Genomic DNA, 25936 nt, shown 5'->3' on the forward strand with positions numbered 1-25936 from the left:
GAGAGGACTTGTGAGCCAAATACTTCTTTTTTTTTTCTTTTCTTTTTTTTTTTTTTCTTTTTTCTTTTTTTTCCGGAGCTGGGGACCGAACCCAGGGCCTTGCGCTTGCTAGGCAAGCGCTCTACCACTGAGCTAAATCCCCAACCCCGTGAGCCAAATACTTCTACCCTGACCCCAGAAGAGACTTAAGTCTGTTTGAGAGGGGTGCCCAGAAGGTTCCAGGACCCCAGCTAAGCTGAGCAGGCTCTCTGGTCTGGAGACTCTAGCGAAGGTAAGAGCAGAACCTGAGGGTCCTGAAGGGCAACTATTCCTTCATTCATGCTACATAAACGAGGGCTGAGCCTCTAGGCTGCAAGCTCTCTACAAGTCTTGGGGCTGAGCAAAGAGTAAGTGAAGGATGTGGAGAGGAGAGGGGAGCAGAAGGCTTGGTGACGGGGGAAAGAGTACCCATGGCAGGCCAGCCTGATCCCAGGGGAAGCTGAGGAACAAACTCTATCTGTACTCATGACCTGTCCTTCAGCCATTAAGAAAAGGCTGCTTGAGGCTGGGAGATGGCTCATGGAAGAGCACTGGCTCCTCTTGCCGAGGACCTGGGTTCAGTTCCCAGCACTAACATGACAGCTTCCAGCTGTCTGTAATTCCAGCTCCGGGCAATCAGGCTCTCTCTTCTGGCCTGTTTGGGCAGTAGGCACATGTAATAGTGTATAGAGAGACGCAGGGAAAATACCCATTATACATAAAATAAAATTTAATGAATAATACCTTTTTGTTTGGTTGGTTAGTTGGTTTCTCAAGACAGGGTTTCTCTGTGTAGCCCTGGGTGTCTTGGAAATTGCTCTTTAGACCAGGCTGGCTTTGAACTCACAGAAATCTGCCTATATTTGCTTCCTAAGTACTGGAATTAAAGACATGCACCACCCCTGCCCTGCTAAAAATAAATGATATCTAGAAGAAGAGGAGGAGGAGGGGGGAAGAAGAGGAGGAGGAAGAGGAGGAGGGGGGAAGAAGAGGACAAGGAAGAGGAGGAGAAAGAGGAGGAGGAGGAGGAGAACAGAAGAAGAAAAGAACCTGGTTTAACATACAATTTGCTGCAGTGTTTCTTAGCCTTAACTGGCTGAGGTACTAAGGGACACTCCCCATCTCCTACCTCTCACCCCACTCCACAGAAGGTCTAGGCTTCAGAAACCCTTTTGCAAGACATGAGGGTTTGGTTCAAAAATGGTTTTCTAGCATTTTTGGACAAGCAGAGCAGCCCTTCAGAGTGAGTGTGTTAGTAAGCACAGCACTCAGGGACCTCAAGGGCCACTCTGATGCAGGCAGTGAGGGCCAGGCAGGTAGGTCCCAGGGGACCTTTAAGAGTCCAGTGACCCTACTGCTGTGAGAACTGACTCCTTGTCCAGCCCCTTCCAGCACTGGAATTCCCTTTCTCTATACTCAACCCTGCTGTGCCGACAGTCTCCTTCTGAGGCTGGGGAGTTGAGGGAGGGCTGCCCAGCAGAGGCCAGACACCTCCATCTCAGCACCCAAGACTGAGAAGCAGCAGCCTCTTCTGCCTCTCCGCAGTCCAATTCTAGGACCTCCATGGAGTCCAGGCTGAGGAATAGAGGCAAAAAGGCTTGTTTCTGTGAGGAGGTGGCATCTGCAGTCGGCAGAACCATTAGCCCCAGGTTGGGGATGGAGGGTGAGAGGAGGGGTGTGGGGAGGCCACCGTGCTTTTCCAGCTGGAGTGAGGAAGAGATCTCAGCTCCTACATAGGCAGGGTCTGAGTGAAGGGATAAGAGAGCAGATTCTGGAACCTGGGTTCTCTCTCCCCCCACCCTCAAAATCTCTCCAGCCCTACCTTCCTGGAGGCTGTGCTCTACCATTCCTGAGCCCTGGATTGACCCACGGACCTTTGGCCAAGCACAGCCCTTGGCCCGAGGCAGGAAGGCTGACCTCTGGATGCTCCGAGGCAGGAAGGCTGACCTCTGGATGCTCCGGGTATTCTCTCATCAAGCCTGATAGGGACCCCAGCTGGACCATGTGCCTTCCCCTCCCAAACCCAGGCCCCCAATCCCGTCCACAAGAACGTTACCCACAGGGAGACACTCGTGATTGATCACCTACACAACACCAGAAACACATACCGGCCATGGTAGCTGGCCAATTCAAACCCTTACTGTGGTCCAGATGGGGTCAGGTCACATACAGGAGACAGAGCCAGGCTTCCCAGCAAACACGCAGCCCAGAACACATGTCCAAGTAGCTGTGCACACCCATCTACCACAGTCCCGGGAGGCCATCAGAGAGGAGGAGGCTGGGAAGGGGATTTTTATGCATGTTTATATTTAATGAACCATATGCAAATGAGATGGAGATGGCCACAAAGGAGCCAGCCCCCAGAGACTCTTGAGGGGAAGGCACAAAGGCTCGGCCTCCTCCTTTCAAGCTGCTGAGCTTCCATGGAGTCCAGAAGAGGACTGTGGATTGAGGGAGCCTGAGAAGGAACACAAGGGCCAGGAGGAGAGCTGTCTAGGCATGCCAGGGAGCCCAGAGCAGGAACTACTAGCCACAAGCTCCAGGGGTCCCTGCTGCTGGGGTAGGGGACTCCTTCTGGGAGGAAGGGAGCCCCTGTCCCAATTGATGGAGTGCCAGAGGGGAGGGGCTGCAGCCTGGACAGATGGTGTACCGCCTTCCTGCACTTGAAGCAAAGTGGATTTTAATGAAATCTCAGTCCCAGCCCTGAAGCTGGGAACTCACGCGGGAGGGGCTTTCCCCCCAGGTTTGCAGTGTGGGCCTGAGCCAGGGTGGGAACAGGGTGGGAAGGACACTTAACCAGCTGGGGGTACAAGGGGGCACCATGGCCCCCTCTGCAGATCAGAGTTTAAGTGTGAGTCTGATCCCCCCAAAGGTGGGGAGGGGGTCCTTGAATATTTATGACACATTGAAATGTAGATTGGAAGGTTTGACAGTCTTCTGAGAGGGCCTGTCACCTTGCATGGATACACTACCCTCTTGGGGCGCTTGTGGAAACTGCAGAAGAGAGGGAAGAGGACAAGGGAGGAAGAAAAAGAAAAAAATAAAAGCCACTGGACCATGGTAAGGAGAGTCTGGCAAAGCTACGATTGACGATGCCCTACTAGGTAACTGTGAATGAACCAGCTCCCTCTCTGGGCCTTGGTTCCCACTTCTGTAGAATGTGGTTCACACTGTTCAGGTCACAACAGATAAAAATATACTAGCCAACTTGGGGAAGTGCCTTTCTCTAGGTGGCCTCCATGAGAGAGGTCCTTCCCTCCTAAGGAAACCGCCTAGAACCTGTACATACCCTGTCAGAGCTTCATCTTCCTGGAGTTGCTCTGCCAGGCATGTCCACCCCGACAGCCAAGGGAAGCCATGAGTTCAGTCTGGTACAATGGTCCAAATGTATTTAAAACAGCATGGGCTTTTGGTTTTCTTGGCCTTCTTTTGGTAACTCCTCTGGATTTCACTTATGAGCTTCATAGATGACTACATCTTATCTCGGTGTCTCCTTTCCAGGGGTCTTAAAGGTTATGTCACCTCAGGTTGGAATGTGCCTCCCCACGGTAGGGAGGGCTGAAGGAGACTGTGCTCTCAGAGGATGACCCCTCATCTCTTCCTCTGTACCTCCACAGTGCACCTTATCTGTCTCTCCTTTTCTGTCTCCCCAGCTATGTCCGACTTCCACGTGCACCCCCAGGCGGTCATGGGTGAGGAGGGTGGTGTGGCCCGCTTCCAGTGCCAAATCCACGGGCTTCCCAAGCCTCTGATCACATGGGAGAAGAACAGAGTCCCCATTGACACGGATGATGAGAGGTGAGCCTCTTGTGGGAATGACAGGGGATAACTGACTTGGGATGAAGCCTGTGGCAGCCATGTGTACCACCAGCACCTACAGGCTGGAACAGTGCTACTTGTGTAAGCTGCAGTCAGAATTGTGGATCCGGGTGGCTTACTAGGCCCAGATTCTAGGCTCATGAGAATGTGTGAGAGTATTGTGTGTGTTGTTACTAAGATTAGGAGGCTATGTCCACCCAGGAGGGTCCCAGTAAGCATCTGTGATCACAGCAATAAGGTTGGGTTAGTGCCCATGTCTCAAGTTTCTGTCCCCATGGCTTGAGGTTGCAATGACTGTGCTGGTAGTCAATTATGCCCTCCCTAACAGGTACACATTACTGCCCAAGGGGGTCCTGCAAATAACAGGACTTCGGGCTGAGGATAGCGGTGTCTTCCATTGTGTGGCCTCCAACATGGCTAGTGTGCGGGTCAGCCACGGGGCCAGGCTCACCGTGTCAGGTGAGCTCCTTTGGCCTTCCCTGTTCTCTTAGCCACCCCAGTTGGTCTACTCCCAGACAGACCCAGTTCCCCAGTGTGACTGAGTGTATACAGAGGCCCTACGAGCATAAGGCCACAAGCCGAAAGCACCTGAGGCTGGCCTCTAGCCTTTCTGGAAAGTATGTCTTCCCTGAGCTCTACCAATACTAGAGACCTGGCTGGGAGAGGAAGGACGGTTGTCAGGACCCGCAGGTTCCCCAATTCTCCTTGTCTTCAGAACTTGGTTGGGGGCTGGTGCATATCCTGGATCGTGCGTGGGCGGGCGGGAATGAGGGAGTGAAAAGACTTCCAACTGAAATGAGGAAATGCGGGTTTCTCCTCCCAGGTTCGGGCTCTGGGACCTACAAGGAGCCCACCATCCTTGTGGGGCCTGAGAACCTCACCCTGACAGTGCACCAGACTGCAGTGCTGGAGTGTGTCGCCACGGGCAACCCGCGCCCCATTGTGTCCTGGAGCCGCCTGGGTGAGCCTTATCCATAGTGCCTGCTCTCTGGCCAGCCCACCCCCCTGGGAGGGCTGGTCTCACGGTCTCATCACCCAGCTCTGGGGGGGCTTTACATTGTATTTGTTTTTCACAAGGGTCAATCGGATTCCCCCCCCCCCTGTGGCCTGGGGAGGGGTTGAGTTTCTCTGGAGGTCAGCCTGCTGCTACATTCTCTCTCTCCCTGCGGGGCTAGCTTAGTTCCCTGGGTTACCGAGTACAGGCGGTCCTGTCTCTCTAGCCCCTAGAACTCTCTGCAGCACCCAGTGCCTCCCACGCCACCCTCTATGCCTGGCCACACCCCCGCTATCAATCCTCAGTGTTCAAAATCTCAGCAAGCATCCTACCCTGTCGGCTCCGCCCCGTCCCTCCTCCCCTCCTGCCGCGCTTGCCTGCTCCTAAGTCTTCCCAGCCAAAATCCCCAGGCAGCTGAAGAAAGCAGTGAAAGGGTGCAGATGGACCACTAGTCTGAGCCGAAAGGTCACTGGGGGAAGGAGCCTCTAGAGGGGGTGGGGTGGGGTGGGGTCACATTCACAGGGAGACTGTGCCACACTAGCAGCTGAGTGCTGGGGGAAGGAGGGGCCGTGTGGGATAATGGAGTAGATTTCACCACTTCAGGGCCTGAATGGGGAGCTGTCTCCTTGTGTTCTGGCTGTGCTAATCTGATCCCTGGGGTTGGGGGAGGGCCTGGGTCCCAGGGAGAGGCTGGAAAGAGCAGGCTACCATCAGGAGCCACTAGGCACTTCAGGGGCCATCTGCTCCGTCATTTCCCAAAGCATGGCCTTGCAAGAGAGAAAGAATGGCTCAGGGGCCTCATACAGATGGGGAACAAAGTTAACCAAGGCCCTTTACTGAGGAACCCCCCAGAGCCTTTCTATTCCTGTGCATGGGCCTCGGCATCCTAGATAGAACAGAACTTAACAACTGCTGATCAAATTCAAATCCTCTATGGACTCAAGGTAGAGTTTCTCAACCTTCCTGATGCCGTGACACTTTAATACAGTTCCTCTGTGGTTCCCAACCACAAATTTATTTCATTGCTACTTCAAAAGTGTAATATTGCTACTTTTATGAAGGCCCTTTTATGAACCGTAATGTAAATATCCGTGTTTTCTAGTGGTCTTAGGTGACCCCTGTGAAAGGGTTGTTAGACCCCACCCCCACCCCCAAAGGGGTCACACCCCACAGGTTGAGAATGACTGGGCAATAAGGTTTGTTATCCCAGCACCTGGGAGGCTCAAACAGAAGGATCTCACCCCAGGCTGTGCAGTGAGACGCTGTCTAAAAACAAAGCAAACAACAGTAAAACCAGGGAGCAGTCACCATACTAGAATCAGAACGCTGGCTCCTGCTGCTGGGCTCCAGGGCTACACATTTGGAGATCTGGGGAGGGGTGCTAGAGGGGTGAGCCTTCTGGAATATTCTTACCTGTCCTATCTTCCTGACACAGCTCATTCCCTCTCCACTGTCTTTACAGATGGCCGCCCTATTGGGGTGGAAGGCATCCAGGTGCTGGGCACGGGGAACCTCATCATCTCAGATGTGACTGTCCAGCATTCAGGTGTCTATGTCTGTGCAGCCAACAGGCCTGGCACCCGCGTGAGGAGGACAGCCCAGGGTCGGCTGGTGGTACAAGGTATGGAGCAGCCAAACCCTTCCTGTGCCCCCTCCGCATCTCTGGTCTGTACCTTCTCGCTCCAGCCCTTGCCCCACCCTTTGCCCCTCATAAGTCCAAGACAGCAGGGCTGCTCCCAGAGTACGAGAATTAGCAACAGAGGGCTGTGGCGTTCTCAGACTTGCCGCCCATGATCTCAGCGGGTCATTCCCCTGGCTCACACGTGTCCCTTCCCGTGGAGCCGTTTCATTCACACATGTGCCACTTCCACGCTCACACCCGCCTGCTGTGCGCCCCACTGTACCTGTCATCTTCCTCTCACACAGCAGCTCCCACCTCGCTCCCAGGATGTGGAGGCCGCAGCAGCCAGCCTCGATTTCCATTCCCAGGGCTTTCCCCCTGGTTGTCTCCTCCTGCGGCACAGGAGCGGAGATGGGAAATGGGGGATCCTGAACCTAAGTGCTGTTTGTTTAGCATGCTATGTGCTGTTAATCTGCCCACATGAAAGTGATGGAGTATTTCATTCTTGAGTGTTAATAGAGGCTTGAGCAAGCCGGGGATTGGAGGGAAGTGGAATTGGGGGGTGGGGGTGGGAGGGCCTCATTCATCTCCTGTCATTACAGCCTTGGAGGTGCAGCCAGCCCTATTAGCACATGTATTTATTTAACAATTTCCTGAGCAGGGAGCTCAGCTTGATTGCTTTCGGATACAGATGTCAGTCTTTTGAATAGTCCTTAAGATGGAGTCCTCTTCGTAGATGCTGGGGTGAAGGAAGAAGACAGGGAGCCTCTACTGGCCTCCTGGGAGTAGTCTTCTGTGACCCACTATCTGTCCCACCTCGCTGTGATCGCCACCGCTCCCACCTTGCCCCTCTCCCCCACACTCATGGCTGTCCCTGTTCCTCAATGCATGACCCCTATGACTCTGCATGCTTCTTTGTGTCCATTCAGCCCCAGCAGAGTTTGTCCAGCATCCTCAGTCCATCTCCAGGCCAGCTGGGACCACAGCCATGTTCACCTGCCAAGCCCAGGGTGAACCACCGCCTCATGTCACGTGGTTGAAGAATGGACAAGTGCTGGGGGCAGGAGGCCACGTCAGGCTCAAGAACAATAACAGGTGTGTGTGTGTGTGTGTGTGTGTGTGTGTGTGTGTGTGTGTCTGTGTGTGTCCCTATGTAAGTATGTGTGTATCTGTGTGTGTGTCCCTATGTAAATATGTGTGTATCTGTGTGTGTGTCTGTGTGTCTCTCTGTGTCTTTGTGTGTCTGTGTGTGTGTGTGTGTGTGTGTGTGTGTGTCTGTGTCTCTGGATCTCTGTGTATGTGTGCGTGTGTCTCTCTGGGTCTGTGTGTGTGTGTATGTGTGTCTGTGTTGGCATGCTATCCTTGGAAGAGACAGCGGTCTAAAATAAGTAGCCCAAATATACTGTATATATCTAGCCAGAGGAAAGTGATGGGGGTCTGGGGGCTTGGGGCTTAAGTCTTAGACCCACTGCCCTTGTGCAGACAAGTCTTGCTCTGACAAGGAGGACCTCGGTCTTTTTATCTCTCAAGTGGGGTGTGGCTGACCTCTGAGGCTCTCCCTTCCCCTGTAGCACATTGAGCATTTCTGGAGTCGGTCCTGAAGACGAAGCCATCTACCAGTGTGTGGCTGAGAACATTGCTGGCTCCTCACAAGCCAGCGCCAGGCTGACCGTGCTGTGGGCCGAGGGGTTGCCAGGCCCCCCACGCAATGTCCGTGCTGTCTCTGTGTCCTCCACTGAGGTTCGAGTGTCCTGGAGTGAGCCTCTGACCCACACCAAGGAGATCATTGGCTATGTCTTGCACATCAGGAAGGCTGCTGGTGGGTAGTGACCCTCAGGAGAACTCCATCACCCACCCTCACTCACCGTAGCTAACGCTCTGTACCACACATACATCCTGACCTAACACCTTCCTTTCCTTCAGCACCCTGCTCCCTGACCTCAGTTCACCAAAGCTTCCAAGATTCCTTCCTAACCTTTAACACTCCCTACCCTTCGCCTTCCAGACTCACCCAAGCTGGAGTACCAGGAAGCTGTCAGCAAGAGCACCTTTCAGCACCTGGTGAGAGACCTTGAGCCCTCCACAGCCTACAGCTTCTACATCAAAGCCTACACACCACGGGGGGCCAGTTTAGCCTCCGTCCCCACCCTGGCCAGCACCCTGGGTGAAGGTGAGGAATGTGGGATACTATAGATGCTCAGGCTGTTGGAACAGAACCATCCCCTGTGTACCTGTTCAGGTTGTATGCTGTACAAGGTGCCTGGTCCTGAGGCTGAGTGGGGACTGGCTGTCCTGGGAGGGAGGGGCAGCCTTTTCTGATTCATTGAGAGATGCTGTCTGAGCAAGGACCTGCTCTATGCCAGAGACCAGAGGGCTGTCAGGATCTTGGGTTCTAGGTCACAGGTGGAAACCTTAGAGTTCCCACTGACTGCTCACATCTTGGCTTCTAGCCCCTGTCCCACCCCCGTTATCTGTGCGGTTGCTGGGCAGCTCCTCTCTACAACTGCTGTGGAAGCCCTGGCCACGGCTGGCCCAACACAATGGGGGCTTCAAGCTGTTTTACCGCCCAGCCAGCGCAGCCTCCTTCACCGGCCCCATCTTGCTCCCTGGGACTGTCTCCTCTTACAACCTCAGCCAGCTCGGTGAGGCCTACAGGGCATGGGGCGGGGCCAGGGGTGGTACTGGGGCGGGGCCAGGGGTGGTGCCCCTTCCACTCTCGGACAAAGGTGTCTGGCAGGGAAGGGGAAGTTGCTCAGTAGCCCTACCTCCTGCAGACCCCAGCACCGTGTACGAGGTGAAGCTCCTCGCCTACAATCAGAATGGAGACGGGAACGCCACGGTCCGATTTGTGTCTTTGAAGGGAGCCTCTGAGAGGACAGGTGAGGGCTAAGGATAGGACGTGTGCCGCAGCCGCAGCCCGGCCTGCAGGGAGGAGGATGCGTAGTAAGCAGGCTAGGAGAGAGCCCAGTATGTCTAGCCTCAGACACACAGCTTAGGTGGAAGCAGAGATGCTTAAGCTGTGTGACCTTGGACACGTTGTTTAACTTCTCTGAACCCTGTTTTTTTCCCCGTTATGAAACAAGGTTAAGGATACCCACTTTATAAAGCTATGGCCAGGATAAAATAGTCCATACAACCAAAACAAGGGGCGGCTGGGCCTGGCTGGGACTGTAGCTCAGTTGATAGAGCTCTTGCCTCGTATGTACAAAGCCTTGGGTTCTACCCCTAGTGCTACAGAAGCCAGGCGTAGCATCTGTAATCGCACCACCCAGGAGGAAGGAGCTGGAGGATCAGAAGTTGAAAGTCATCTTCAGTTACATAGCAAGTTTGAGGCCAGCCTGGGCTACATGAGACCCTGTCTCAAACAGCACTAGTGCCGCTCAGCTGGCACAGAGTGGCTGCCATAGCGAGTACCAGAGAGTACCAGAAGACTGAGCTAGGGTCCCAGAGAAAAAGTTCACGGGGTCAAGCAGAGGGAGAGAGCTGGGGAGTCTTGCTTCAGGCCAGGCAAGCTGTGCCCCAACCTGCCCTCCCCTCTAGCGTTGACTCCCCCATGTGACTGCCGGAAGGAAGAGGTCACCAACCACACATCTACTACAGGCATTGTCATTGGCATCCACATCGGAGTCACTTGCATCATCTTCTGTGTCCTCTTTCTTCTGTTTGGCCAAAGGGGCAGGTGAGTTCTGAGTCTGGGGAGGAGCAGCTGCAGGGGAAGGCAACAGAGCCGGCCCCTCGGTCTTCTGTCTATCTTTATCCCCGATGGTGCTCCCCTAACATTTGGCTCACCTCTTAGGGTCCTCCTATGTAAGGATGTGGAAAACCAGCTCTCCCCTCCCCAGGGTCCCCGGAGCCAGAGGGACCCTGGTATCCTGACCCTGAATGGAGTGAACCGAGGAGAAGGGGGCCAGCTAGGCCGAGATGAAAAGCATGTGGATGCCAAGGAGTTGGAGCAGCTGTTCCCCACAACTGCGTCAGCCGGGCAGCCAGGCTCCAGGTCCACGGTGAGTGCCCAGGCCTCCAACCCATCTCCCTCAGTCCCTGACTCCCTCAGTGCTACCCCTCCCTACATCGTGGCCACAGGACAGGATCTCTAACTCCCGTCAGTGCTGCTCCTTGGGTCCTCCTTGGGAGGCCTAGGGACAGCCAAGCATGTCTGGCTAGCCTGCAAGCCTCAGGCTTCTGGCACTTGGCAGGTAACAGCTATGAATGGGATCCAATACAAAATCATAAATGTACTTAAAACAGGATGCACCTGGTATGGTGGTGTACACCTGTAATCCTAGCACGCCGGAGGTGAAGGCATGAAAATCAGATTTTCGGGATTATCCTCAGCTACATAGAGAGCAAGCCTGAGCTACACGATACCCTCTTTTTTTTTTTTAAGAGGTTATGATTTCCAGTCTGGTGGTCCACACCTTTAATCCCAGCACTCAGGAGGCAGAGGCAGTTGGATCTCTATGAGTTCTGGGCCAGCTTGCTCTATCTAGCAAGTTTCAGGCCATCCAAAGCTACCTGGTGGGAGCCTCGGGGGTCGGGGCTGGGGTGGGGGAGAAAGTATGTTTTTCCCATCACTTCCCTGACTGAATGGCCTCCAACACCATCTTTTTCATGACAGCCTCCTGCCGTGAGAAAAGTTTAGACATGCTGAACCTTCCCTCTGGGGTGGGACGGAGGCTGATCCTTGCCTCTGGCCCTGATACTCACCTCCATACCTGACCCTTCCTTCCTCAGGACCCCACAGCCCCTACTCCATATGAGGAGACCCAGCTCTCCATGGTGCAGCTTCAAGACTTCAACCTTGCGGCAGGGAGGACAACAGAGACTATGTCTTCCTGTGCAGGGCCTGGACCTGTCCCAGCATCCCAGGATGTAGGCCTTGGTCTCCTCAGTGACAGACAGACGGCCCAGCCTCTAGCAGTCCCAGCTCCCCAGTGAGCTTACTGGAGACAATAGCCAGCGCTGGTGTGTTCCCGAGGGGTGGTACCCCATTCTCAGGTCAAAGGCGAGGTTTTTCCTCTTCTGTGGGATTTGGATGTCCTAGGAGCTCGCCAATGAAGGACTGGGTTCTCAAACCACAGGACCCAGTGGGTCCTACAGCAAGGCATCTCCCTCCTCGAACTAATGTCGCCCCCTCACCAACGCCTGCTGCCCACAGGACTCAGGAAACAAACCTTTTCCTTTAAAAAAAAAATCAAAATTTAAAAGTCAAAAAAGAAAGAGAAAGGAGAGAGAGAGAGAGAGAGAGAGAGAGAGAGAGAGAGAGAGAGAGAAAGAGAGAGAGAGAGGGAGGAAGTGAATTATACTCCAGAGCCATGTCCCTGCTGTGGCTCGGCCCCTGATGTGTCACCCTGCTCTGACCTTGTTTTCTCAGGATGGATTTTTAGCTGTTGTGACTCAGCACCTACCTCAGCCGGAATGAATGTCCTTGGGGGTAGCGGGGCAGTAGCCTCAGCCTCTACCCCACAGAGCCCGAAAGCACTCCTACCTCAAGCCCCGTAATGGGGACCCCTCCCACCTATATTGTTGCCCAGAGTAAAAGAAAAAGGAGAAAAAAAAAGAAAAAAAGAAAGGGAAAAAAAAAAACCTAACCCCCAAAAGAACCACTGTCCCAACTCCAAGTGTGAAAGAAACTGTCTACCTCAAGGCTCACGGCCCTCAGTGTGGGCCTATGCTGTCACTGGACCCTCCTTGGCCTCCTCCTTCCCTGGCCTGGCCTGGCCTACCTCTCCCCCGCCAGAGGAGGCTGTAGCTAGGTGACCATGGGGCTTACCGAAATGGAGATGAAACTGGTCAGAGAGAAAATGTGAAACAAGCCAAAAACAAGAGCAAAGCTGTTCCATGAAGTATAAATTGTCCCAAACTTGTCCCATCCCTGCACACCACCTGCACTCCATCTCCTGTGTCTGTCCGTCCACCCTTGTTCCGACCTTCTAACAACCCACTGTTCACCTGGAGCCCTGTAGTCCTCCCTGCCTGGGCTTAGGGAAGGCGGGACATAACCCGGAGATCCATCTCTCGGTCTGACCAGACACAGGGCAGTCCCTGGAATGTACTGCATGGTGTGGAAGTGGGTGTTCTCTCATATAGGCGCCCCAGCTTTCTGGGACCCAGGTAACCTGACCTACCCAGTCAGCAGGGGTGGCCAGGAATTATTTTTGTATGAGGTGTGTTTACGTTTTATTTCTCTTTTCTGTTGTATTGTTCTTTGAACTACTTAGGTTAAAAAAGTTAGAAACAGAAAGAAAGGAAAAAAAACACAAAGACCTATTTTTGGTTATACTCAGAAACATTTTTTTAAATAGCAGAAAGAAAACTTTTTTTAAAGAAAAAAAAAAGGTTGTGTATTCTTTAAAAAAATGAGGTTAGAACATAAAGACCCTGACCCCAAATCCTCTAGGGACTCCCACCCCAAACTCTAGAGAATTAGCTAAAACAGTAGAATGTGTGGCGTTTTGTTAGAAACCTAGACTCTTGTCCAAGTGGACTTGGGAAGGGCAGTCCCTTCTCCCAAATGGTAGGTGGACTCTAGGGCTCTTCCCACCTGAGCCAGTGTCATCTGTCCCTGAGTTGCTTCTCTGTGGCGTCCCATTTTCCTTTGGTCAGAGAGGCTACGGGAGACGGATCTGGCAGCCTCTTCGGCCCAATTGGGTTTGTCACAGTCTATTCATTTTAACTGAATAAAAGTACTGTTGCCAAAGTGAACACTGAGTTTTTTGATACAGTGTCAGTTTCTGGGCCACAGATGTTGGGGTGGGGGTGGGGGTTGAGGTGGAGGAAGGACCCTCACAGGCTCAGAGCCTAAGATACTAACAGCCAAACTGTCCAAACTCTGTGAGGCACCCACAAGTGGGCACAGTGTGGACAGATCGCATGTCCACACAAGACTTTGTGAAGTAGCTGTGCCAGTGACCATCATTTTCATTATCAGATACATAATTCAAGGAAGGGGAGACGTAAGCCGTTGCGCGGTTGGGAGAATACCTGCCTAGCATGCACAAAACCTGGGTTCCATCCCCACACTGCACAAACCAGGCATGGCGGTGTGCAGCTACAACCCCGGAACTCAGGAGGTAGAATCAGGATGATAAGACATGCAGGGTCATCCTCTGTTGTGTTGGTTACCCTCTCCTCCCACCATTTACCCCATCTACCATCTCTAGGCTAACGATGGCTTGAAACCCATTCTGAATGCCTGGTGTAGTGAGTTTTTTTTTTTTTTTTTTTTTGGTTCTTTTTTTTTTTTTTCCGGAGCTGGGGACCGAACCCAGGGCCTTGCGCTTCCTAGGTAAGCGCTCTACCACTGAGCTAAATCCCCAGCCCCTGTAGTGAGTTTTAACATGGCGTCTCCTCTGCTCATGAGCTATGCTTTGGGCAGAGCTGGCCCTGGGTGGGCTATCTCTCTTCTGCTCAGCTTCCTTCAACTAGGCAGCTTGAGGTTGGAGGCCTCACTTCTACCATGTCAGAGGCACAAGCTAGGTGGCAGACTTGTCATTATTTCTCATCCGGCCCTACTGGTACAATCTGATTGCTACATTGTTTCTTAAAGCAAGTCAGGAAGACTGCTCTACTTAGGGAATCCGGTTACACCAGTGGGACAATGGTCAAGGGACAGACATGTGGACATATTTTAAAAACAACCACCGAGAAGCTAAGTCTGGCAGTACCCCTCTGTAAGCTTTGTACTGGGGAGCTGGAGACAGGCAGATCCTAGGGCCTCACTGACCCACCAGCCTGGCCTGGTCCAAAAGATGTTTCAGATTCAGTGAGAACTTACATCTAAAAAAAAAACAAAAAACAAACAAACAAACAAGCAAAGCAAACAAACAAACACAGACGAATAAAATAAAATAAATCAGTAAAAGCCCCCCAGCCCCTGATGTCCACCTCTGGTCTACACACAACATACAACCACATATGTATACACATACTATTACATACACACACACATGTACACACAAACATGCTGTCTGTATCATCTGGATGTTAGGGACAGGAGGATCAAATGTTCTGGGTCATCTTCAACTATATAGAGAATTTGAGGCCAACCTGGGTTAGAGACCCTGTCAAAAATCAAATAGGAGGTGGCAGGTGAAATGGTCTGTCAGGTAAGACATTTGCCACCAAACCTGATGACCCTGGGACCCACATGGTGGAAGGAGAGAAGTGACTCTTGCAAGTTGTCCCCTGACCTCCATGGACACTCTATGACATGGATGCCATATAGATACACATACAAGCAAGCAAACAAGACTTAAGTTGGCGCAGGAGAGCACGCCTCTGTTTGGCCTGGCTTCCCTGGAGCCACTGGTCCCAGCCTGGCAGCACTGAAAAGGCTGGGCTGTGACAAGAGGACTTTGCTGCCACCTTGTGGAACCAATGAACACTACAGTCATTGGGATGGGTGTGCCTTATTAAACACCAGGAGCAATCAAAATGTGCCTTACCCCCTGTAAGGGAGGTGCAGAGCAAGCCTCCATGAACTCACAATACAAATAACTCACAAGTATCAGAAGCCTGTCTTGGATGCAAACCAGTAACGCTCTGTGGAAAGAGAAGGCGAGGGATTGATGAAGTAGATTAAGGAAGGCTTCGTGGAGGAAGGAAAGACAGGGAGAACATTCAGGACAGAAAGCAAGACACAAGCCAAGGTTGGAGGTGTGGCAGTGCAGCGGGCAGCCAGGAAGCTGTCATCTGCTGTGTGGGGCGTGGCACTTAGATACACAAATGGAACACCTGTAAATGGAATGACTACTAGTCTCCCACAGCACGTGCTCTTTGAACGCTTGATGCTGCTACCTGAGATCTCCTCAGGGAAGAGGTGGGGTCGGTGAAATCTCATGTCCCAGTAGTAATTATGACAGCAGTCTTTTTAGTCCGTGTGTTCATTTACTGTGGAAGAGGACAATGGGTATGTGGTGGTGCATGTGTGAAGGTCACAGGGCTAATTGTGAGAGTCTGATCTCTCCCACCCCATGTGAGTCCTAAGGACAGAACTCAGACCACCATATTTAAAAACAGGTGTCTTTATCAGATGAGGAAGACAAGTCCCAGAAAAGTAAAGGGAGGGTCCGGGGCCTGACTCCTAGATTCGTTGTGGTAAGCAGGCTGCTGCCTTGACCTGTGCTTCGGGAGGAAAACCGGAGCATTGAATGTAAATGAAATGAAATGGAGTTGTTTTCATTTTGCTTATTATGATTTTTGCATTTATAATATATTTACATCATCTACCCTTTTCCCTTCCTCCCTCTAACCTTTCCCTCTATCTTCCTTGCTCTCTTTCAAATTCATGCCATGTTTAATTGTGTGTGTGTGTGTTTATATATTCCAAAAGATATATTAATACAATCTGCTCATTCTGTATAATGTTGCTTGTGTGTTGTTTGTTTGTCTCAAGAATGAGGAGATCCTGGCCTATCTGACACACTTCCTGTCCAAAGGACTGTTAAGTATATCATAAAATGGGACAGGGAGCCTGCCATAAACTCATTGCCCTGGAATAGGCCTGGGGACAATGCTCTATGTCCATAATTCAAGGTGTCCTCACAAGAGGCAGGGATAGTTAAGAGGACCAGCTAAGGTTTATAATCCTGGCTCTGTCACTGTCTAGCTGAGTGTCTGGTGGACACATCTTGATCTCTGTTCTAATTTCCTACCACATGGGTTGCTGGAGGAGTGAACTAGACAGAGTGCAGTAGGCCCTCGGGGCTGAGCACAGTGTCATTGTTATTATCGAGGAAAGAGGCTAATGCTCTATTCCCATCACCAAGCCCAGCTATCTAAGACAAGCCCTTGGCTTCCCCTCCCCGGCCCCGGCCCCCCGCCCCCGGATGCTTTGCATTAATACCTCTGGGCCTTTTTGCAGGCTGTGCCTCCAGTCTTAACGACCAGCACCTCAGTCTGGGGAGATCTTTTCCCATCCTCTCCCAACTAGAACCACTGCTGTGCCTTCCACCACACCTTGCTTAAGTCTCTCATACTGAACCTGTTCCTGAAGTGCTATAATACAGGCTTACCTTCAACTGCTCCGGAAACTTAGGGTTCAATTTCCCAAAAGCAGAGGCCTTTGCCACTTTATGATCTGACTGAGGTAGCAGTAGAAAACTTGAGGAATGAAAAGGAAGGAAAACTAAAGGAAAGGGGGGAAAAGCAGAAGAACTAGAAATGAAGCCAAGCATGACTGAGGCTGGGCATGTCATCACACGCCTTCAGCCTCGGCGTTTGGGAGAACAGGCAAGCAGCGCTCTGTGAGTTCAAGGCCAGCGATATTTTGAGTGCCAGGCCAATAAGGACTACATAGTGAGAGCCTGTCTCTCAAAACAAAACAAAAGTAAACCTGAGCTGAAATGGTTACCTACCCCTGTAGTGTCAGCCCTGGGCTACACAGCAAGATCACATTTCCAAATAAATAAATTATCATCATCATCATCATCATCATCATCAATAGTAATAGTACTGGAACTGGAGAGATGGCTCAGTGAGTAAGAGTGTTTGCTGTACAATCATGAGAACCAGAGTACTGACTTCAGTACCCAAGTAACAAGCCTGCATCCCACATACCTGCAGACACGCGTGTACATACACATACACGGAGACCAGACACACATACATATTTAAAAGTAAAAATAAACAGATAAGCTTGCTTAAGCTACTAAAGGAATAGCACAGGTACACCTCTGTGTGTGTGCATGTGTGTGTGTGTGTGTGTGTGTGTGTGTGTGTATGTGTGTGTGTGTGAGACACTTAAATGTTGTGAAGCCTTGGGTTCCTGCCCCAGTTACTGTCTAACAAAGGGCCCTGGGGGGACATTTGCAGTTTAACACCCCCACCCCCACCCTCAGCTCCCTTTCATTCCTCCAGGGCACAAAAAACAGACTTTGAGAATTTCAGTGCAGCCCCAGGCTTGACCTTTGCCCCTCTGAGTATTTCCTCAACCAGTGGCGATCATAACCAGACTTAAATAGCTGCTTTGTTAAGAGATCAAATGAGGACCCAACTAGAAAATTCCTGGCACCTGGTGCAATGTAGGCACTCAATAAACATTCTTTGTTAGGGTGTCGATTGTTTGGTGAGGCTCAGGATTCCAGTCGGAATATAGCTCAGGGGAAAGGGCTTTGCCTAGTGGGCAAGAGGCCCTGGGTTCGACCCCCGGCAGCAGGGGGTAAAACAGAAAAAGATACTGCAGATGAGTGACAAAGGACTGAACTGGCACCGCTCTCCAGGCTTGGTTGTTCTTGATTCCAGCCCAGCAGTCACACAAAGGTCACAAAGCTTTCTCCTGGCCTCCGCTCTTCCTGTTAAGACACAATAAAGGACTCTGACTGATGATTAGAGGAAGCGGATATACAATTAATTTCTATTTTAGACCTAAAGCCCCCCTCCTACCTTTCAAGAAGAATTGCATACCTATCCCAATTTACACACTGAACAAACATAGGATTTTCCAGCAGGTTCTGTAGTCTTTGAAGTGACCAGACCAGACTATTGATTTATTTCCAACTAACCTCTTTCTTTGAACCCAGAAGGGTCAAGGTTAATTATATAATAAAACACACTGTGCCCAGCCGCCCTTCTGAGGGCACAGGGAGTCCCCACTCCCTTTCTGAGCCAGAAGAGGTGGATCGGATTTCTGATTCCTTCCCCCTCAATTCATTTCCTTCATCAGAGCCCATTAAGAAGAGTGGGGGAGGGGGCGGGAATGACCTCTCATTTCCTCCCTGAGAGATAAATTTTAATTTGCCGAAAAGCAACAAAGGGACTCGAGCCATGTGTTTACACTCCTTCAGCTGTAAACCCTTGCAGGGCATCCCTGTCGCAGAGCTGGCAGAGAGGTGGGTGGGGTAGGCACGGCTTACAGACCCCGGAGCCTGGAGTCTTTATCTCCTATGGAGTGGAATGCTGTCCCCCAGAGGGACCCTGCTGGTGCTGTTAGCACAACGGAAGACTCTACTAAGGCTGACTAACTGGCCATGGGCTACTCCCACACACGCTCATTCTTCAGTGGCCCCTGAGACGGGCAGCATGGCATGACCATTGGTCGATGGTCCCTGTGGCTCCCTTCCAGCCAGCCTGGCCTACTCGGTGACTTCCAGACTAGTGGAAGACCGGTCTCTAGATAAGCAGGCAAGCGAACAGTGCTGAAATCCAATAAATGTCGGGCACAGTCGTAAGCTCTCACACTCTGGAGGCAGAGGCAGAGGCAGGTAGATCTCTGTGAGTTCAAAGGGGATGTATATAGCAAATTCCAGGCCAGGTTAGGCTACAAAATAAGATCCCAGCTAAAAAAAAAAAAAAAAAAAAAAAAAAAACAGCCCAGATAGCTCAATTGGTAGAGCATTTAACCTCGATGGTGGCTGGAGGAGACTTTGAGTCGTGGTGGTGGTGGTAGTGTGTGTGTGTGTGTGTGTGTGGGTGTGTGTATGTGTGTGTGTGTTGGGGGGTTTGGAGGGGTGTGATCTGATCAAAATGCATTGTGTATATCTATGAAATTCTCAAGGAATCGATTTTAAAAGTAAATAATAATAATTTTAAAAAATTAGGCTGGTGAGGTGGCCCGGAGTGTAAAAGCATCTGTCCACGTGAATTCAATCCCTAGAACGCACAGGGGAGGAGAGAAACAGAACCATAGGAAAAGAGAACTAGACAGCTGCCCTTTCTTCTCCAGCGTGTGCTTCTCGGAACATGCCCTCTCATGCATACAAGTAATAAGGATAAAGATAATGAACTAAATTAATTTTAGTCCAAGATGCACAATGCACAGTGAGCACTTGAGGATCAATATGTGAGGTTGACCCCCGGACCCTACATACACGCACACAGGTGCTTGCGTGCACACCTTTACATACAAAAATTATTTTATGGGGTTGGGGATTTGGCTCAGTGGTAGAGCGCTTGCCTAGCAACCGCAAGGCCCTGGGTTCGGTCCCCAGCTCCGAAAAAAAGAAAAAAAAAAAGAAAAAAATATTTTATTTTTCACCCATAGACACCCACGTCCAGGGAGAGAACTTGGTTAAACTGCTACATTTTATGTCTGTGAAGTTCTAGAAAGTGAGGAGTGTGTCCTGAGTCCGTAGGCGCAGCGGGCCTACCATAGTCAACATGCTGGTCGCCAGAAGCTGGGTTGCGGCAAAACCGATGTGACCCCACAGAGGCCCTTCGAGAAATCGCGTCTGGACCAGGGGCTAAAGTTGATTGGAGAGTATGGACTCCGGAACAAACGTGAGGTGTGGAAGGTCAAATTTACCCTGGCGAAGATCCGTAAGCCTGCCCTGGAGCTGTTGACGCTGGATGAGAAGGATCCTCAGCCTCTGTTTGAAGGCAATGCTCTACTGAGGCAACTTGTTCACTTTGGGGAGCTGGAGGAGGGCAAAATGAAGCTGGATTACATTCTGGGCCTGAAGATTGAGGATTTCTTGGAGAGATGGCTGCAGACCCAGGTCTTTAAGCTGGACCTGGCCAAGTCTATTCACCATGCCCGTGTGCTCATCTGCCGACGTCACATCAGGGTCCGCAAGCAGGTGGTGAACGTCATTGTTCGTCTGGACTCTCAGAAGCACATTGACTTTTCCCTCCGTTCTTATTATAGTGGTGGCCGCCCGGGCAGAGTGAAGAGGAAGAATGCCAAGAAAGGCCAGGGTGGTGCTGGAGCTGGTGATGATGAGGAAGAGATTAATTAATACCTTGTTGCACTGGTGGATTGTCTAGTTTTCCAGACAAAACAGAAATAATACTTGGTTTATTAAAAATAAATAAATAGGGGGTTGGGGATTTAGCTCAGCGGTAGAGCGCTTGCCTAGCAAGCGCAAGGCCCTGGGTTCGGTCCCCAGCTCCGAAAAAACAAAAACAAAACAAAAACAAAAACAAAAACAAAACAAAAAATAAATAAATAAATAGTGAGGAGCCTTCAGGAGGCGGAGCCTAGAAAAAGGAAGTTGCGTCTCAGGGGCGTGTCTCTTTGGAAAACTTCCGGCCTCTGCAGGCTGGCCTCTTTAGGGTTTCGGTAGAACACCTTCCTGCTATCTGCACTTGCTCTAGCCTGAGTTCATGCCGTGACCCAATGACCTTATCTCACAAAAAAGAAGAAAGAAAGAAAGAAAGAAAGAAAGAAAGAAAGAAAGAAAGAAAGAAAGAAAGAAAGAAAGAAAGAAAGAAAGAAAGAAAGAAAGAAAGAAAGAAAGAAAGAAAGAAAGAAAGGAAGGAAGGAAGGAAGGAAGGAAGGAAGGAAGGAAGGAAGAAAGGAAGAAAGAAAGTTGCTGAGTTTTACCATCACAAAGCCTCAAGAGAGAAAGCCCAGTCTACAGGTGAGAACACCGAGGCCTCTTAAGGTTCTGTGACTAGACAGCAGGTTGTGGCACTGGTTAACAGGTCCTCAATTTTTGTCCAGGGGGCTCCCTCTGTACTTACTCTAGCAATGGATGTGAGGAGGTTTTTAGATGGAGTACGTCTCTGTGGGCCATCTTTGAAAAGAAGACCCTGATGGAATAATTACTGTTAACTCATTATAATCCTTCATATCCAGTGTCTTTAGACATCCCAATGGTATCTTCATTAGTGATCCCTGATCCAAAGTCAAGTCAAAGTCCTTCCGGCTGGTATTAGGTCTGCCATCCCAAAGAGATGTGCCTTCCAATTGACTAGGGTCATGGGTTTGGGGCAGAAACAGCTCAGAAGCCTACTACATTTATTTATTTATTATTTTATGTATATGCGTACACTGTAGCTGTCTTCAGACACACCAGAAGAAGGCATCAGTCCCATTATAGATGGTTGTGAGCCACCATGTGGTTGCTGGGAATTGAACTCAAGTCCTCTGGAAGAGCAGTCAGTGCTCTTAACCTCTGAGCCATCTCTCCAGCCCTTTCTGGAACATTCTGTGTTTGCCCCAAGGCCTGGCACCCACACCTCTGCCTCTACAAGGCCTTCATGACTCCTGGGCACTCTGCTCCCATCATCCTTCACGTGTATGGCTTCCCCCTGGGTCCAGTGCTCAACAAAGTTCTCCATGGGCAAGGAAGTACTCTAACTCAGTGGTAGAGCATGTGCCTGCTATCACGCATGAGGCTGTAGTTACGTTAAAGCCAAGCATGCCCGGTAGGTCCACTCCAAGGTATGTATGTGAACACGCATGTGAATGTAAGTGACTGCATGGATGTGAGTGTATGCAGGCAAGTGCGTGTGTGTATAAGTACCTGCATCTTGTTATTTACAGAAATGTATGTATGTAAGTGTGCTTACATGAGTAGGTGACTGCTTCCATATAAGAATGCATGTGTGAGTACATGGGAGTACACATATGTCTGTTTATGAATGATGTGCACGGGTGTGCGACAGCATCTGCCGCCTGTCAGTCTCGGCTGCTTTCATCACCACAGGAAGTCTGAGTCAGGCCCCACAGGATGGACAGCCTTGTAGTAACTAAAGGCCAGGGCGGTTCTTATAGACCGAGTGCACTTTGGTTCTGCCACTCTCTGATCTCTACTCCCTGGAGCCCAGCGCTTAACATCATGAAATGTCAGAGCCTAGGGCACAGCGGGTGGGGGTGTCAGACTGTCTGACTCACCTGACAAATAGGGGAGACCAGGCCTAGTCAGGTCCCTGCTGTTTAAACACTCAGGACTACAGAGGCTACACAATATTTAGTCCCCAGCTAGCTGACAACAGCATCTCTCCAGTCTCTTCTCTCTCCTGCCACAACAACCTGGAGTCTTGTCAGTCACAAAGTCTGCAACATTGGCCTCCCAGGGACCTCAGATTGAAAAAGGGGGTCCACCAGGGGAGCCATTGCAATGTGACCGGGCTGTAACCTTCTCCATCATCATCGGTCACACGGAGTTTTTCATTGCATCTGCCTTATCCCCTCAAGAGAATGCTGAGCGGAATTCTAGCTGTGGTTAATGGTAAGGTTGTTTTTGAGTCTATGTCCTGGAATTTGCTATATAAACCAGGGTGGCCTTGAACTCACAGAAGCTCATTCCCCCCTCCACCTCCCAAATACGGAGAGAAAGAGTTCACAAGAACTCTACCTCACTCAGTTTTAAGGGAAAGGAATAAGTATTAAATTTTAAGTATGGTTTATACAAACACCCAGAATACAACTAATAGGTGTCTCACACTCAAACTAGGGCCTTCTTGAAAACAGTGGTAGTAACCTGAACCAAAAGAACTACTATTCTCTCTGTGAGAACAGGATATACTAAATGTCGTTAGCAAGTGAAAGAGCAGGACATCGGTTCTATTATTTGACACGCTTAGGTGTAGCCTTGCCGGAACAAGGCCTCAAAAAATTGGTTTAAGACTCAGAGTTGTTCCTCTCCACGGAAATCTTTAGTAAAAGGCGAAAGATTTATACGATCTGAAGAGAAACCAGAGTATACCCAAATACTTGGGTACTCAAAGCTCGAGTAAGAACAACACCTAACTCAGTGATGGTGTCTACTTGACTCACGACGACTCTAGCTAAAAAGAATTACTCTTTTTCTTTTATAAATTTATGCTGACTTTCATGAAGATATTCGCAAAACAACATAGTAATTTTTTTGTTATGTTTTTGTATTGTGCGCAGTGTTCTGTGGGTATGCAAATATATGGCGGCCCCGCCCTGAGAACAAGGGCGGGGACTCCACGCAGTGCCTGGCCAGGCCACCAGAGGGCAACCAAAAGCTGGCTAGGAGCGGATCCGCTCTCAGTTCAAGTCTGAAACTCAGATTTTTTTGGTCTGTGTTTCTGAACGTCTACGTTTTATTAACTTAAAACCTGCATTTGTTTTATTTTTACTTTTGTGGTGCTGAGGATTTGAAGTAGAACCTCACACGTATCAGATAAGCACTCTACAACGTGCTATGTTCCCAACCCTAATTACTGCAATAAATTCGAACAAGAACATAGCATTCAACTGTGGGTACACTAACTTCGGAATCCCGCCTCTTGCTTTAGTGAAAGCGAGGGGTGGATTTATACAGTGTGACACTTTCGTGTTTCATGGATTGCACGGCGAGCGTCTGAGCAGCAGTGGTTGTAGTGGACTTAAGTTGTGTGCTCAGCACTTCACTTGTGAATGCTCTGCCTTCTTGTCTGTCATTTAGAGTCTGTGATCGCACTTGCTTTAAAATTGGAGCTTGCAGCCAGCCAGGCATATGTTGCAGGCCTTTAGTCCCAGCCCTCGGGAGGCAGAGGCAGGCAGATCTCTGTGAGTTTGTGGCCAACCTGGTCTACATAGTGGGTTCCAGAATAGCTGTGTAGACCCTGTCTCGAATAAATATAATATAATATCATATAATATAATATGATATAATATAATTGTAGCTTGCACACTAGTTCTGGTGTCCTGTTGGTCATATTACTGCTGTGGATAAGGCCTTGTGGGTCTCTCTTTTAAGATTCGTTGTCCTTTCCCAGGTGGTTTCAGTGGTGCCCAGCACCTGCCCACCCTAACCCTGAACAGCACTTTTCCTGTATTTGGAGACAGTCTTGCTATGTGACTTGGGTCGGCTTTAAACTCCTGCTCTTGCCTTGGTCTCTCAGATACTGGGATCACAGGCATGCACCACCACACCCAGCACTGGCCAGCCTCACTGGCAACCAGGTGAATCGGCAGTTCTCGATTCTGGGTAGAGGGTTTTGGAGCTCTCAGTTTGGAACAGCTGTGACAGAAAGGTGACAGCCAATGTTCCCTTGTGACTGGGGGGCCCTTGAAACCTTAGTGCATCTGGGAACTGAATGTTGTTGGGAGACAGGGTCTTACTCAGCACCTCATGCCCACTCAGCTCCTGGATTATCTTTTAAGCATTTTTTTTTATTTTATCTATTGTTTGTTTGGTTTGGTTTGGTTTGGTTTTGAGACAGAGTTTCTCTGTGTAGCCCTGACTGTCATGGAACTCGGTCTGTAGACCAGTTTGGCCTCCACCTCAGAGATCTGCCTGCGTGTCTCTGCCTTGGGACAGCTGAGTCGAAGGCGTACACCGCTGCCCAGCTTGATTATTTTACGTGTATGACTATTTGTGTGCAGAGGCCTGAAGAAGGGATCAGATTCCCTGGAACTAGAGTTAGAAACAGTTTTGTACTACTGTGTAGGGGCCAGGAACAGAACCCTGGTTCTCTGTAGGGCAGCAATACTCCCAATCATTTAGCTGTCTTCTCTAACTTCAGCCCTGGGACTTCTTATTGTGTTATTCTAATTACCTTTAATGGCTAGCATGGTTACGATGTCAGACAGTGATGACTCAGTCATGTTTGGGACTTGGTTTTCTACTTCAGAAAGGGGCTGAAATGTTGGGTTTTCCCTCACTGGAAGAGGAAATGAGAGTGGAGACCCTCTCTTCTGAAGTTAGGTTTGAAGAGTTCTAGTAAAGTAGGCTGAGACACAAGATTTCTTTTGGGCTAAAGATTTCTTTTGGGAGGTGTGGTGGTGCATGCCTTTAACTGCAGCACTTGGGAGGCAGAGGTAGGTGGATCTCTGTGACTCCAAGGCCAGCCTCATCTACAGATCAAGTACCAGGACAGCCAAGACTACACAGAGAAAATCTGTTTTGAAAAACCGAAACCAAACCAAAACTAAACTAAACAAAAACAGAAACCAGCTTGCACATGGAACTCTGAGATATTCATTCATTCTCTCTCTCTCTCTCTCTCTCTCTCTCTCTCTCTCTCTCTCTCTCTCTCTCTCTCGGTAGTGGTGGAGAGATGGTGCACACCACACACCTTTAATTCCAGCACTTGAGAGGCAGAGGCAGGTGGATCTCTGAGCTCCAGGACAACCTGGTCTACAGAGTGAGTTCCAGGACAGTCAGGGCAACATAGAAAAATCCTGGCTCAAAACAAAAAAAAAAAGTACTTTCTCTCTCTCTCTCTCTCTCTCTCTCTCTCTCTCTCTCTCTCTCTCTCTCTCGCACGCACGCACGCACGCACGCACGCGAGCGCATGTAGACACCACAAGGTCAATTCAGAAGACAGTGCCAGGAGCTGCTGGAATATAGGTGTTTGTGAATTGTCTGCCAGATTGGGGCTGAACCTGGGTCCTCTGCAAGAACAGTAAGTGCTCTTAACTGCTGAGCCATTTCTCTAGCACCCTGCCCTCTTTAATGTTTTCCAAGATATTAGGAGTGGGGTCGACATGTTGTGGTGTCTGTGTGGAGGTCAGAGGTCAACTGAGGGAGTCAGTTCTTTTCTTTTACCATGTGATTTCCAGGGATCAAACTCAGGTCATCAGGCTTGGCAGCAAGTGCTTTTGATGTTATCTAGGGGTGCAAGAACAGGTTCACTTTCTCTGATTAAAGAAAGACAGGAAAGAAATATCCTACATCTTGGGACATCCAGCAGGCCATCATATGATATCAGAGAACTTGATGTGATGTCCCTTGTTGGGATTTTTAGTCTCATTAGTAATAGAATTTAAGAAGAGACAAACAGAAGCTCAGGCAGTTTAAAAGAAAAGTGCACTATTACTACTGGCACGCAGCTTAGTTCTTAGGCTGAGAAGTTTTATCTCT

General features: G+C 50.1%; 1 protein-coding gene, 1 non-coding gene and 1 pseudogene across 3 annotated transcripts in view; 2 read left to right on the top strand and 1 right to left on the bottom strand.

Moving 5' to 3' along the window:
- The window catches only part of Igdcc3 (immunoglobulin superfamily, DCC subclass, member 3), a 46789-nt gene extending 33632 nt beyond the window's left edge, over window positions 1-13157 (top strand). Inside the window, exons 3-14 of one of the 2 annotated variants that reach the window (NM_001372159.2) lie at window positions 3672-3816; window positions 4166-4296; window positions 4661-4798; window positions 6294-6452; window positions 7382-7547; window positions 8024-8271; window positions 8458-8622; window positions 8903-9094; window positions 9227-9331; window positions 9993-10131; window positions 10249-10456; window positions 11187-13157. In NM_001372159.2, the coding sequence (NP_001359088.1) occupies window positions 3672-3816; window positions 4166-4296; window positions 4661-4798; window positions 6294-6452; window positions 7382-7547; window positions 8024-8271; window positions 8458-8622; window positions 8903-9094; window positions 9227-9331; window positions 9993-10131; window positions 10249-10456; window positions 11187-11390 (2000 nt within the window). In that variant the 3' untranslated portion in view covers window positions 11391-13157. The remainder of the gene's footprint in view (window positions 1-3671; window positions 3817-4165; window positions 4297-4660; window positions 4799-6293; window positions 6453-7381; window positions 7548-8023; window positions 8272-8457; window positions 8623-8902; window positions 9095-9226; window positions 9332-9992; window positions 10132-10248; window positions 10457-11186) is intronic. The other variant, NM_001372161.2, reaches the window with a different exon arrangement.
- A 6393-nt stretch (window positions 13158-19550) lies between these two features.
- Window positions 19551-20128, top strand: Rps9-ps14 (ribosomal protein S9, pseudogene 14; annotated as a pseudogene).
- Window positions 20129-22707: 2579 nt separating this feature from the next.
- On the bottom strand, window positions 22708-22823 carry LOC120094550 (U5 spliceosomal RNA). The gene has a single exon (XR_005488828.1). It is a non-coding gene; the product is annotated as a U5 spliceosomal RNA (small nuclear RNA).
- Between the last annotated feature and the right edge of the window lie 3113 nt (window positions 22824-25936).

Source organism: Rattus norvegicus, chromosome 8 (genome assembly GCF_036323735.1).
Source record: "Rattus norvegicus strain BN/NHsdMcwi chromosome 8, GRCr8, whole genome shotgun sequence".
In the NCBI taxonomy this organism is placed as follows: Eukaryota; Metazoa; Chordata; class Mammalia; order Rodentia; family Muridae; genus Rattus; species Rattus norvegicus.